Source organism: Scyliorhinus canicula, chromosome 24 (genome assembly GCF_902713615.1).
Source record: "Scyliorhinus canicula chromosome 24, sScyCan1.1, whole genome shotgun sequence".
Classification (NCBI taxonomy): Eukaryota; Metazoa; Chordata; class Chondrichthyes; order Carcharhiniformes; family Scyliorhinidae; genus Scyliorhinus; species Scyliorhinus canicula.
In genome coordinates, this window is record NC_052169.1 from 23,695,410 (window position 1) to 23,710,140 (window position 14,731).

The 14,731-nt window shown below is 47.8% G+C and overlaps 1 protein-coding gene across 1 annotated transcript in view; it reads right to left on the reverse strand.

Moving 5' to 3' along the window:
- Positions 1-7,318: 7,318 nt before the first annotated feature.
- Positions 7,319-14,731, reverse strand: part of LOC119956839 (little elongation complex subunit 2-like) — a 32,938-nt gene continuing 25,525 nt past the window's right edge. Inside the window, exons 8-9 of the mRNA XM_038784319.1 lie at positions 12,551-12,735; positions 7,319-8,494 (exon numbers count right to left, since the gene is read on the reverse strand). Of these exons, the coding sequence (XP_038640247.1) occupies positions 7,523-8,494; positions 12,551-12,735 (1,157 nt within the window). The 3' untranslated portion in view covers positions 7,319-7,522. The remainder of the gene's footprint in view (positions 8,495-12,550; positions 12,736-14,731) is intronic.

The window sequence follows — 14,731 nt, forward strand, 5'->3', positions numbered from 1 at the left end:
AGGGAGATGTTGCTGAAAACAGCGGGTCTGGTGTCCTGAAGTGCATACATTTTAATGCAACAAGTATAACGGGTAAGGCAGATGAACATTAAAAGCTTGGATTAGAATTTGGAACTATGATGTTGTTGCCATTACAGAGACCTGGTTGAGGGAAGGAAGGATTGGCAGCTAAACGTTCCAGGATTTAGATGTTTCAGGCGGGATAGAGGGGGATGTAAAAGGGGTGGCGGAGTTGCGCTACTGGTCAGGGAGAATATCACAGCTGTACTACGGGAGGACACCTCAGAGGGCAGCGAGGCTATATGGGTAGAGATCAGGAATAAGAAGGATGCAGTCACAATGTTGTGGGTTTATTACAGGCCTCCCATCAGCCAGTGGGAGATAGAGGAGCAGATAGGTAGACAGATTTTGGAAACGAGTAAAAACAGAGTTGTTGTGATGGGAGACTTTAACTTCCCCAATATTGACTAGGACTCACTTAGTGCTAGGGGCTTGGACGGGGCAGTTTGTAAGGAGCATCCAGGAGGGCTTCTTAAAACAATTTGTTGATAGTCCAACTAGGGAAGGGGCTGTACTGGACCTGGTATTGGGGAATGAGCCTGGCCAGGTGGAAGAAGTTTCAGTAGGGGAGCATTTCGGGAACAGTGACCACAATTCAGTAAGTTTTAAAGTGCTGGTGGACAAGGATAAGAGTGGTCCTGGGGTGAATGTGCTAAATTGGGGTAAGGCTAATTATAACAATATTAGGCAGGAACTGAAGAATCTAGATTGGGGGCGGATGTTTGAGGGTAAATCAACATCTGACACGTGGGAGGCTTTCAAATGACAGTTGAAAGGAATTCAGGACCGGCATGTTCTTGTGAGGAAGAAGGATAAATACGGCAAATTTCAGGAACCTTGGATAACGAGAGATATTGTAGGCCTCATAAAAAAGAAAAATGAGGCATTTGACAGGGCTAGAAGGCTGGAAACAGACGAAGCCTGTGTGGAATATAAGGAAAGTAGGAAGGAACTTAAGCAAGGAGTCAGGAGGGCTAGAAGGGGTCACGAAAACTCATTGGCAAATAAGGTTAAGGAAAATCCCACGGCTTAGAACATAGAACATAGAACAGTACAACACAGAACAGGCCCTTCGGCCCTCGATGTTGTGCCGAGCAACGATCACCCTACTCAAACCCACGTATCCACCCTATACCCGTAACCCAACAACCCCCCCCCTTAACCTTACTTTTTAGGACACTACGGGCAATTTAGCATGGCCAATCCACCTAACCCGCACATCTTTGGACTGTGGGAGGAAACCGGAGCACCCAGAGGAAACCCACGCACACACGTGGAGGACTTGCAGACTCCGCACAGACAGTGACCCAGCCGGGAACCGAACCTGGGACCCTGGAGCTGTGAAGCATTTATGCTAACCACTATGCTACCGTGCTGCCCGTTGCTTTTTACATGTACATAAAAAGAAAGGAGGGTAGCCAGGGAAAGGGTTGGCCCACTGAAGGACAGGCAAGGGAATCTATGTGTGGAGCCAGAGGAAATGCGCGAGGTACTAATGAATGCTTTGCATCAGTATTCACCAAAGTGGAGGAATTAACATAGAACATACAGTGCAGAAGGAGGCCATTCAGCCCCCGAGTCTGCACCGAGCCACTTAAGCCCTCACTGCCACCCTATCCCCGTAACCCAATCGCCCCTCGTAACCATTTTGGATTCTGAGGGCAATTTAGCATGGCCAATCCACCTAACCTGCATGTCTTTGGACTGTGGGAGAAAACCGGAGCACCCGGAGGAATCCCACGCAGACACGGGGACAACGTGCATACTCCGCACAGACAGTGACCCAGTGGGGAATCGAACTTGGGAGCCTGGCGCTTTGAAGCCACAGTGCTATCCACTTGTGGATGTTGAGTCTGGAGAAGGGTGTGCAGATAGGCAGCAGGGTAGCATGGTGGTTAGCATAAATGCTTCACAGCTCCAGGGTCCCAGGTTCGTTCCCGCTGGGTCACTGTCTGTGTGGAGTCTGCACGTCCTCCCCCTGTGTGCGTGGTTTCCTCCGGGTGCTCCGGTTTCCTCCCACAGTCCAAAGATGTGCGGGTTAGGTGGATTGGCCATGCTAAATTGCCCGTAGTGTCCTAATAAAAGTAAGGTTAAGGGGGGGTTGTTGGGTTACGGGTATAGGGTGGATACGTGGGTTTGAGTAGGTGATCATGGCTCGCACAACATTGAGGGCCGAAGGGCCTGTTCTGTGCTGTACTGTTCTATGTTCTATTTCTATAGCCTCGGTCACTTGAGATCCAAAAGGACGAGGTGTTGGGCGTCTTGAAAAATTAAGGTAGATAAGTCCCCAAGGCCTGATGGATCTACCCCAGAATACTGAAGGAGGCTAGAGAGGAAATTGCTGAGGCCTTGACAGAAAACTTTGGATTCTCACTGTCTTCAGGTGATGCCCTGGAGGACTGGAGAACAGCCAATGGTGTCCTTTGTTTAAGAAGGATAGCAAGGATAATCCAAGCAACTACAGGCTGTGAGCTTTACGTCAGTGGTAGGGAAATTACTGGAGAGAATTCTTCGAGTCCTCCTCGTGTGCGATGTGGGAGCTCAGGGACATGTCCACTGTCCCTGGCTCTTCACGTGCAAGAAGTGTGTTCAGTTGCAGCTCCTGTTAGACCGCTTGACGGCTCTGAGCTGCGGATGACTCACTTTGGAGCATCCGCGATGCTGAGGAGGTCGTGGATAGCACGTTTAGCGTTGGTCACACCGCAGGTGAAAGTTACTGAGGGAGATAGCGAATGGGTGACCAAAAGACAGAGCAAGAGTAGGAAGCATGCAGGTGTCCCCTGCGGTCATCTCCCTGCAAAACAGATATACCGCTTTGAATACTGTTGGGGGAGATGGCTCACTAGGGGAAGGCAGCAGCAAGGTTCATGGCACACTGGCTGGCTCTGCTGCACAGCAGGGCAGGAAGAAAAATGGCAGGGCTATAGTGATAGGGGACTCGATCATAAGGGGAATAGACAGGTGGGTCTGTGGACAATCCAGACTCCAGGATGCTATGTTGCCCCTGTGCAAGGGTCAAGGATGTCTCGGAGCGGCTGCAGGACATTCTGGGCGGGGAGGGTGAACAGCCCTGTCGTGGTGCACATAGGCACCAACGATATAGTTAAAAAACAGGATGAGGTCCTACAAGCGGAATTCAGGGAGTTAGGAGTTAAACTAAAAAGTAGGACCTCAAAGGTAGTAATCTCAGGATTGCTGCCAGTGCCACGAGCTAGTCAGAGCAGGAATGTTGGATAGATAGGATGAATGCGTGGCTCGAGAGATGGTGCAAGAGGGAGGGATTCAAATTCCTAGATCTTGTCCTGTGTAATGAGACAGGATTGATTCATAATCTCATAGTTAGGGATCCTCTCGGAAGGAGCGATCACAATATGGTGGAATTTAAATACAGATGGAGGGTGAGAAAGTAAAATCAAATACTACTGTTTTGTGTTTAAACAAAGGAGATTTCAATGGGATGAGAGAAGAACTAGCTAAGGTAGACTGGGAGCAAAGACTTTATGGTGGAACAGTTGAGGAACAGTGGAGAACATTCCAAGCGATTTTTCACAGTGCTCAGCAAAGGTTTTAACCAACAAAAAGGAAGGGCAGTAGAAAGAGGGAAAATCGACCGTGGATAAGGAAATAAGGGAGAGTATCAAATTGAAGAAAAAAGCATATAAAGTGGCAAAGCTTGGTGGGAGACTAGAGGACTGGGAAATCTTTAGGGGGCAATAGGAAACTACTAAAAAAGCTATAAAGAAGAGTAAGATAGAGTATGAGAGTAAACTTGCTCAGAATATAAAAAGACAGTAAAAGTTTTTACAAATATATAAAACAAAAAAGAGTGGCTAAGGTAAATATTGGTCTTCAGAGGATGAGAAGGGAGTTTTAATAATGGGAGATGAGCAAATGGCTGAGGAACTGAACAGGTTTTTGGGTCGGTCTTCACAGTGGAAGACACAAGTAACATACCAGCGCTGATAGAAGTGAGGCTATGACAGGTGAGGACCTTAAGAGGATTGTTATCACTAAGGAGGTAGTGATGGGAAAGCTAATGGGGCTAAAGGTAGACAAGTCTCCTGGCCCTGATGGAATGCATCCCAGAGTGCTAAAAGAGATGGCTAGGGAAATTACAGATGCACTAATGATGATTTACCAAAATTCACTAGGCTCTGGGGTGGTCCCGGTAGACTGGAAATTAGCAAACGTGACACCACTGTTTAAAAAAGGAGGTAGGCAGAGCAGGAAATTATAGACCATGAGCTTAACATCGGTAGTAGGGCGATGCTGGAATCTATCATCAAGGAAGACAATAGCGAGGCATCTGGATAGAAATGGTCCCATGGGCAGACGCAGCTGGGTTCATAAAGGGCAGGGTCGTGCCTACTAATTTAGATGAATTTTTCAGGACATTACAGTGCAGTAGATAACGGGGAGCCAATGGATTTGGTATATCTGGATTCCAGAAAGCCTTTGACAGGTGACACACAAAAGGTTGCTGCATAAGATAAAGATGCATGGCATTAGGGTAAAGTAGTAGCATGGATCAGGGATTTGGTTAATTAATAGAAAGCAAGAGTGGGGATTAATGGGTGTTTCTCTGGTTGGCAAGCAGTAGCTAGTGGTGTCCTCAGGGATCCGTGTTTGGGCCCACAATTGTTCACATTTCATAGATGATTTGGAGTTGGGGACCAGGGCATGTGTCCAAGTTTGCAGATGACTCTAAGATGAGTGGTAAAGCAAAAAGTGCAGAGGATACTAGAAGTCTGGAGAGGGATTTGGATAGATTAAGTGAATGGGCTAGGGTCTGGCAGATGGAATACAATGTTGGCAAATGTGAGGTTATCCATTTTGGTATGAATAACAGCAAACGGGATTATTATTAAAAACGATAAAATATTAAAGCATGCCGCTGTGCAGAGAGACCTGGGTGTGCTAGTGCATGAGTCACAGAAAGTTGGTTTACAGGTGCAACAGTTGATTAGAAGGCAAATGGAATTTTGTCCTTCATTGCTAGAGGGATGGAGTTTAAGACTAGGAGGTTATGTTGCAATTTGTATAAGGTGTTACTGAGGCCACACCTGGAGTATTGTGTTCAGTTTTGGTCTCCCTACATGAGAAAGGACGTACTGGCGCTGGAGGGTGTGCAGAGGAGATTCACTAGGTTAATCCCAGAGCTGAAGGGGTGGAGTAGACTGGACTGTACTCGTTGGAATTTAGAAGGATGAGGGGGGGGAATCTTATAGAAACATTAAAATTATGAAGTGAATAGACAGGATAGATGGCGGGCAGGTTGTTTCCACTGGTGGGTGAAAGCAGAACTAGGGGACATAGCCTCAAAATAAGGGAAGTAGATTTAGGACTGAGTTTAGGAGGAACTTCTTCACCCAAAGGGTTGTGAATCCTATGGAATTCCTGCCCAGTGAAGCAGTTGAGGCTCCTTCATTAATGTTTTTAAGGTAAAGATAGATAGTTTTTTGAAGAATAACGGGATTAGGATTATGGTGTCAGGCCGGAAAGTGGAGCTGAGTCCACAAAAGATCAGCCATGATCTCATTGAATGGGCGAGCAGGCTCGAGGGGCCAGATGGCCTACTCCTGCTCCTAGTTCTTATGTTCTTATAAGACAGATCTACTCCCATTTGGAAGCAAATTGACGTCTTAGTGAGAGGCAGCATGGTTTTGTGAAGGGGAGGTCGTATTTTACTAACTTGATAAGAGTTTTTCGAAGAGATGATTGATACAAGTAGGGCAGTGGATGTTGTCTATGTGGACTTCAGTAAGGTCTTTGACAAGGTCCCTCATGGCAGACTGTACAAAAGGTGAAGTCCACCGGGATCAGGGGTGAGCTGACAAGATGGATACAGAACTGGCTAGGTAATAGAAGGCAAAGAGTAGCAATGGAAGGGTGCTTTTCTGATTGGAGGGCTGTGACTAGTGGTGTTCAGCAGGGGTCAGTGCTGGGACCTTTGCTGTTCGTAGTATATATAAATGATTTGGAGGAAACTGTAACTGGTCTGATTAGTAAGTTTGCAGACAACACAAAGGTTGGTGGAATTGCAGACAGCGATGAGGACTGTCAGAGGATACAGCAGGATTTAGATTGTTTGGAGACGTGGGCGGAGAGATGGTAGATGAAGTTTAATCCGGACAAATGTGAGGTAATGCATTTTGGAAGGTCTAATACAGGTAGGGAATATACAGTGAATGGTAGAACCCTCAAGAGTATTGACAGTCAGAGATATCTAGGTGTACAGATACACAGGTCACTGAAAGGGGCAACGCAGGTGGGGAAGGTAGTCAAGAAGGCATACGGCATGCTTGCCTTCATTGGCCGGGGCATTGAGTATAAGAATTGGCAAGTCATGTTGCAGCTGTATAGAACCTTAGTTAGGCCACACTTGGGGTATAGTGTTCAATTCTGGTCGCCACACTACCAGAAGGATGTGGAGCTTTAGGGAGGGTGCAGAAGAGATTTACCAGGATGTTGCCTGGTATGGAGGGCATTAGCTATGAGGAGCGGTTGAATAAACTTGGTTTGTTTTCACTGGAACAACGGAGATTGAGGGGCGACCTAACAGCGGTCTACAAAATTATGAGGGGCATAGACAGAGTAGATAATCAGAGGCTTTTTCCCAGGGTAGAGGGATCAATTACTGGGGTGGCATAGGTTTAAGGTGCGAGGGGTAAGTTTTAGAGGAGATGTACGAGGCAAGTTTGTTTTTTTTTTTTACACAGAGTGCAGTGGGTGCCTGGAACTCGCTGCCGGAGGTGGTGGTGGAAGCAGGGACGATAGTGACATTTAAGGGGCATCTTGACAAATACATGAATAGGATGGGGATAGAGGGATACGGACCCAGGAAGTGTAGAATATTTTAGTTTAGTCGGGCAGCATGGTCGGCACAGGCTTGGAGGGCAAAGGGCCTGTTCCTGTGCTGTACTTTTCTTTGTTCTTTGTTCTACCACATCCCTCATAATTTTGTACACCTCAATCAAGTCAACCCTCAGCCTTCTTTGTTCCAAAGGATCTATCCAATTTCTCTTCGTAGCTACACTTTTCCAGCCCTGGCAACATTCTTATAAACCTCCTCTGCCCTCTCTCCAGAGCAATAACTCCTTCCTGTAATAGGTGGCCAGAACTTCCCACAATACTCCAGTTGTGGCCTCACCAGTGTTTTATACAATTCCAACATTATATCCTTACTTTTATATTCTACACCAATGAAGGACAGTATTCCATATGCTTTCCTAACAACTTTGTCTTCTTGGAAGTGCTGCCTTTCGGGTCCTGTGTACTTGTACGCCAAGATCCAGTCTCTGGACTCCTCATGTACAACACAAGATCTCAACAGGGTTTTAACAAACTGCTTTTCCTGTTCTGAGAGAGCAGGGTCACTAGAAATTGTCAATCGGCAGATAGCATTAACGTTGTGAAGTTCCTCTTCCTCCTCAATGCTACATTAAATGTAATACTTTAAAGATTAACTCCAAGAAATAGTTTTAACACAAAGGACATTGCTGTTCTTACGTTTCGTGTTCTGGGGTGGCGTGTGCCAAGAGCCGGGTACATTCCTGAATGAAGTGGCACTGTGCTTGGCAGAGGGATCACTGCCGTGTGCCAATTGCTCGTCAGTTGGGTTGACGCATGGAGACTTTTGTTGTTGGGTGATTTGCAGCCGACCCACCGGACGTTTGCAACTTTGCTTTAACAGCTTGCACTGCATTTTCAGAATCTGCCCGACCGGGTCAAGCTCCTCCGAGAGGGGTTTAGCCGCCTTTCTTTTTCGCCTTGGGACAGATGGTTTTGTGCTCGGCTGCTGGGGCGCGACTGGTTCAGGAGATGGCGATCGAGGGGTGTCTGGGATATCGTCTTTGGGACCCCGGGCGGATCCCGAATCGCTCGGGACTGATTTCACGGTGCTTTCCATGTCACTTGTGTCAATCACCAGTCGCTCGCCATCAGAATCGCTGTCAACCACGTTGGCAGCCTTTTTTGGAACCAACTCCTTAACGAAGGCCACTTTGTCCGAATCTGTGTCCAGCAATGTATCGCTGCCTCCTTCACCGCTTCCCTTTTCCTTGGAGTCAGTCTCCTGTTGATCTGACTTGCACCCTCCCTCACAATCAGTAGTCTCTTCGGCGGTCGATCCACCGCCCTGGTCGTCTTTCGACTGGCTGAAGCTGAGCCGTTTCTCCTGCATGATATTTTTGGTTATCTCCAAGGAATTTGATTTCTCCTCAGTAACGACCTCCTTCCCATCGTCCACTCTTGCAGGACACCTTGGGGGCGGACTGGAAAACGAGGCACGTTTACGAGCATCCGCACTCTTTTGGTTTCCCGATCCTTGACTAATTGATCCAAATGTCTCCAGTTCACTAAAGTCAGCAGCAAGATCAAAGTCTTTGCTTTCATGCGTGCTGAGATTTCTTTGGTGCTCACAGGAATGGAAGTCCTATATTTAACGGGAGGAAAACAGGCACTATTACTGGGAACAACTTACACAATTAGCACATACACTGACTTCATGAAAAAGACAATCTTTTAATTTATAAACAAACACCAAACAGATGTTTCATCCTACTGGAACATGTCACTGTGCCACGTGGAATACCTCGTGCAGGGCTGTTCTCTAAAGTGTCTTAGAATCCCTCTAGTGCAGAAGGAGGCCATTTGGCCCATCGAGTCTGCACCGACCCTCTCGGAGATCTCCCTACATAGGTCACACATCTGGTTGATCCCCATTATCCCACCTAACCGATGGACACTTAAAGGGCAATTTATCATGGCTAATCCACCTGAGCTGCACATCTTTGGACTGTGGGAGGAAACCGGAGCACCTGGAGGAAACCCACGCAGACACGGGGAGAACGTGCAAACTCCACATAGACGGTCACCTGAGGTCAGAATCGACCCCGGGTCCCTGGCGCTGTGAGGCAACAGTGCTAACCACTGTGCCACCTGCCTCCCCAACATTATCCAATACTTAATCCCTCAACTATCGCCACTGAAGCAGTTTAACTAGTCAATGGCTGAATGAGCTGGAGCTCCTTTATCTGGGCACAGATATAGATTAAAGAAGTAATTTAGTGAAGATTGTTTAAGATTATGAAGGGGTTTAATTGCACTTATGTGCACAGGACATGCCCACTTCGATGGAGTACAAAACCAGGGGTCATATGTTTTTAAAAATTCCCTCATGGCTTGAGGGTGCTGCTCACAAGCCCAACACTTACTGCCCATCACTAAGTATTCTCGACAAGATGGTGATGAGTCACCTTGCCAGCCATTACAGAGGGCAGCTAAGGGTCAGCGACATTGCTGCGGACCTGGAGTCACATGTTGGCCAGGCCCAGGAAGGATTCTTTACGAAAGGACATTAGTGAACTGGATGAATTTATTTTCTAACCATCCAGTAGTTGAATGCCAGCATCACCGAGACCAGGTTTCTTTCATCAGGATTTATTCAATGAACTGAATTTAAATTCCCTCAGCCGCTGTGGAAGGTTTTGAACTCATGACACCGATTTGTTCGAGCTTCCAGTTTACGAGCCCAGCAACAGGGGGACATGGTAGCACAGTTGCTTCACAGCGCCAGGGATCCGGGATCGATTGCCAGCTTGTGCCACTGTTTGTGCAGAGTCTGCACGTTCTCCCCGTGTGCGTGTGGGTTTCCTCCGGGTGCTCCGGTTTCCTCCCACAGTTCAAAGATGTGCGGGTTGGGTAGATTGGCCATGATAAATTGCCCTTAGTGACCAAAAAGGTTTAGGTGGGGTTACTGCAGCCTCACGGCAGGTTCAATCCCGGCTCTGGGTCACTGTCCGTATGGAGTTTGCACATTCTCCCCGTGTTTGCGTGGGTTTCGCCCCCACAACCCAAAGATGTGCAGGTTAGGTGGATTGGCCACACTAAATAGCCCCTTAACTGAAAATAATTAATTGGGCACTCTAAATTAAAAAATATATATATACAGTATTTCCAAGTTGGGATGGCGAGTGGCTCGGAGGGGAACCTCCAGGTGGTGGTGCTCCCAAGAATTTTGGGAATACACAAGGAAGAAAGGGATACAAGGATATGCTGATAGTGTGAGATGAAGAGAGGGTGAGAGGAGGCTTGTTTGGAACAACACCACCAGCGGTTGGGTAAAATGGTCTGTTTCCGCCCTATAAATTCTCTCAAACTTATCTCCTATTTGTTATATGAAATTTAAAAACAACTAAAGCAAATGATGAGACACTCGCAAAGAAATGCCCAGCCATTGCCTCAGGATTGCTCCAACTGAGGGACCCAGACTCGGGACCGGTGAAGAAATAAAATCCTTCAGCTAAAGAAAGTAATCTCATGCAACTGCACCGGCGCGAGGAGGTTACGTGAAGCAGGAATCGTTGTGAAGACATTTGAAAATGAAATGAAAATCGTTTATTGTCACAAGTAGGCTTCAAATGAAGTTACTGTGAAAAGCCCCTAGTCGCCACATTCCGGCGCCTGTTCGGGGAGGCTGGTACGGGAATTGAACCCGCGCTGCTGGCCTGCCTTGGTCTGCTTTCAAAGCCAGCGATTTAGCCCTGTGCTAAACAGCCCCAGTTTCCATCCTGTGGCGTGTGGAGAACGGGGGACCAACAGCAGACCTTGCTTTCAAATAACACTGCAAAGCATTACATAATGCGGCATGGTGGCACAGTGGTTAGCACTGCGGCCTCACAGCTCCAGGGTTACTGGGTGAGTGTGTAGAGTTTGTCCGTTCTCCCCCTGTCTGCGTGGGTTTCCTCCCACAAGTCCAAAGATGTGCCGGTTAGGTGGATTGGTCATGATAAATTGCCCCCAGTGTGCAAAAGTTTAGGTGGGCCTTGTAGGGATAGGGAGAGGGTCGGCATAGGCTCGATGGGCCGAATGGCCTCCTTCTGCACTGAAGGGATTCGATGGTTCTATAATCTAGCAGAATACTGGATATATAGCAGAGACAGGGCACAACATTTTACATATTGCACAATGCCTGACCACTAACCATGACCCAGAATTTCCTTGATGCCTGCACAAGAACAGTGAAATGGCAACTTTCAGTATAAAAGGTGAAGGAAATTTCTGCGCAAGATGCTATGGTGTCCACCATATAACAAAATAACAATTGACGTTTATTAAAGGGTGTTCCTCAAACGGCCATGAATCTTGGAATTCTCTACCTCAGAGTTGTGGAAGCTCCATCGTTGAATATTTTGAGATCGACTGGTATCGAGGAATTAGGGCAATGGAGAGCGGATAGGTTAAAGTGGACTCGAAACCCCAAGATCAGCCATGATAGCCCTGAACAGCGGTGTAGGCTCGACGGGCCGAGTGGTCGACTCCTGCTCCTATTTCTTATGCAATGAATAAATTGATAGTGACAGCAGGCAACTGCACAAGGCTAGGATGCGAGATTAGTAATTAATACTGTCTGGGATACTCTGCCTTAAAGGGTGGAGGATGCAGGTTCAGTCCTAACTTCCAAAAAGGGATTTGCTAAATGTTCAAAGGGGAGGGAAAGGGCTGGGGAAATGGAGCATGGGAGCAAAGAGTCGGACCAGATACCGAGGACCAACTGGTCTTCCACTGTGCTGCAAAAATAACTGTACGGTTTTCCTGTCATTAGCTGATCTGGACATGATGTCAGTGTCTGAAGGCAGAGTGATTGTAATAGAGCCACAACCATCTGTAACTGTTTGCATTTCGAGACATGCCGAGTTGCAAATAGAAGGCACGGTGGTAAACACTGCTGCCTCACGGCGCCAGGGACCCGGATTCGATTCCGGCCTCGGGTGACTGTCTGTGTGGAGTCTGCACATTCTCCCCGTGTCTGCGTGGGTTTCCTCCGGGTGCTCCAGTTTCCTCCCACAGTCCAAAGCTGTGCAGGTTAGGTGGATTGGCCATGCTAAATTGCCCCTTTACGTCCACAGTTTGATGGGGTTACAGAGATACAGGGGTAGGGGGAGTGGGCCTAGGTAGGCTATTCTTTCGGAGGGTCAGTGTAGACTCGATGGACCGAATGGCCCCCTTCTGCACTGTAGGGATTCTATGATTCTATAAAGCTTGCGTGAGGAATGGTTGATGGCTCTGGATCTGTACTCGTTGAAGTTTAGGATGAGGGGGATCTTACTGAAACTTACAGGATACTGCGAGGCCTGGATAGAGTGGACGTAGAGAAGATGTTTCCACTTGTAGGAAAAACTAGAACCAGAGGACACAATCTCAGACTAAAGGGACGATCCTTTAAAACAGAGATGAGGAGGAATTTCTTCAGAGGGTGGTGAATCTGTGGAACTCTTTGCCGCAGAAGACTGTGGAGGCCAATTCACTGAATGTTTTTAAGACTGAGGTAGATAGGTTCTTGATTAATAAGGGGATCGGTGGTTATGGGGAGAAGGCAGGAGAATGGGGATGAGAAAATATCAGCCATGATTGAATGGCGGAGCAGACCCGATGGGCCGAGTGGCCTAATTCTGCTCCTAAGTCTTGTGGTCTTATTACAAAATCTTACTTTCTCTGCGAAGATGTCACATTTTTCAGGTTTGTCCAGTGTCATGCTTGAAACAGCGACGTAATATTTTTTGGTCATCAACAGATCTAGAGGAACTTGGTAAAACAACAGGTTCTTCTCTCTCACAGTCAGGTTTTTCTTTGGCAGGGGCGAGTCAAGGAAGACAACTTTCACCATCTTATTTCCTTTGAAAACAAAGAAATGGCATTTAAACCCCGAGCTGATATTGGTGTGGACAAGACGGAGTTAGCATGCATGGCTTGGCGAGCAATAAGGACATGTACAGCAAACAAGCAATACATATTTTCCCCAGCATATCATAAGATCAAATCTCAGAAAGCATCTACAGAAAAGTTCATTCTCCCACAACCAATGAAAATGAAAATCGCTTATTGTCACGAGTAGGCTTCAATCAAGTTACTGTGAAAAGCCCCTAGTCGCCACATTCCGGCGCCTATCCGGGGAGGCTGGTACGGGAATCGAACCGTGCTGCTGACCTGCTTGGTCTGCTTTAAAAGCCAGCGATTTAGCCGAGTCAGCTAAACCAGCCCCTATCAACAGCAGAAAAAAGTAATGAGAGAGCGGCTTCGAGTCTGCGCTGAACTAGATGGAATGGATTTAAAATCGGAGTTGTCTGTGAGTAAATGAAGCTCAGCCAGAACTCATGACTCAAACCTGGTGAAAAATGTTCAAGCGGAGCTCCAGGAACTTCGAAAGCAGCCATTTCTCATGAGATCACTCATAGATGTTACATAGAACTTGCAGTGCAGAAGGAGGCCATTCGGCCCATCGAGTCTGCACCGGCTCTTTGAAAGAGCACCCTACCCAAGCCCACACCTCCACCCTATCCCCATAACCCAGTAACCCCACCCAACACTAAGGGCAATTTTGGACACCAAGGGCAATTTATCACGCCCAATCCACCTAACCTGCACATCTTTGGACAGTGGGAGGAAACCGGAGCACCCACGCACACACGGGGAGAACGTGCAGACTCCGCACAGACAGTAACCCAAGCCGGGAATCGAACCTGGGACCCTGGAGCTGTGAAGCAATTGTGCTATCCACAATGCTACCGTGCTGCCCACTCACCATGAGGGAATGCTAGATTTCAAATACAGGGAGCGCCAAATAATCTTTAATAGCGTCCAAACTTACAACCAGTACCATCGAGAAGGACAAGGCAGCAGGTACCTGGAAACCCCACCGCCTGGAGGTCCCCTTCCAAGTCACTCACCACCCCGACTTGGAAATATATCGGCCGTTCCTGCACTGCCCCAGGTCAAAACCGTGGAACACCCTCCCTAACAGCACCGTGGGTGTACCTACACATCAGGGACTCTGGTGGTTCAAGAAGGCAACTCACCACACACTGCTCTAGGGCAATTAGGCTGGGCAATAAATGCTGGCCAAGTCAACGCCAGCTACATCCCGTAAATGAATAAAATAGTAATATATAATAATCTATTATATGATTTTAACATTAGAGGGGATAAATAACTAATCCGGTTTCTAGAGATATTGAAGAAAAAACATTGAGCTAAACATTAGACCTCAGTTATCAATTAGGGCAGTCAATTTCAAACTCAGGGTTGCGACCAGTCGGCAGGTGTCGGGAGGGTCGCGTTGCGATCGGCCGAGGTGTTCCCGATCGCGGGAAGAAGTCCCCAACAGCCGCGACCAGCTTTTAAAAGTGCCAGTCGCCATGGGCTTTCAAGGATACCGGCCGTCCCCGCGCATGCGTGCCCCCTCAGCCAGATCTCAGTGCGCAGGCCTGGAGCACAGCGGGGGGGGAGACCGCCTCCTCCTGACATCAGCGCGCGCTCTCCCAGATATGCTCATTGCCCTCTCCTCCTGTGAACCTGATTGGAGTGAGATTGTGAGGACCAAGCAGGCTCACCTGTCGCACTAAAAGCAAAAGAAAATGGTATGTTGCAAGGTTCGGTCAGCAGCACAGTAGCACAGTGGTTAGCACTGCTGCTTCACAGCGCCAGGGTCCCAGGTTCGATTCCCCGCTGGGTGACTGTCTGTGCGGAGTCTGCATGTTCTCCCCGTGTGTGCGTGGGTTTCCTCCGGGTGCTCCGGTTTCCTCCCACAGTCCAAAGGTGTGCAGGTGAGGTGGATTGGCCATGATAAATTACCCTTAGTAACCAAAAAGATGAGGGGTTATTGGGTTACGGG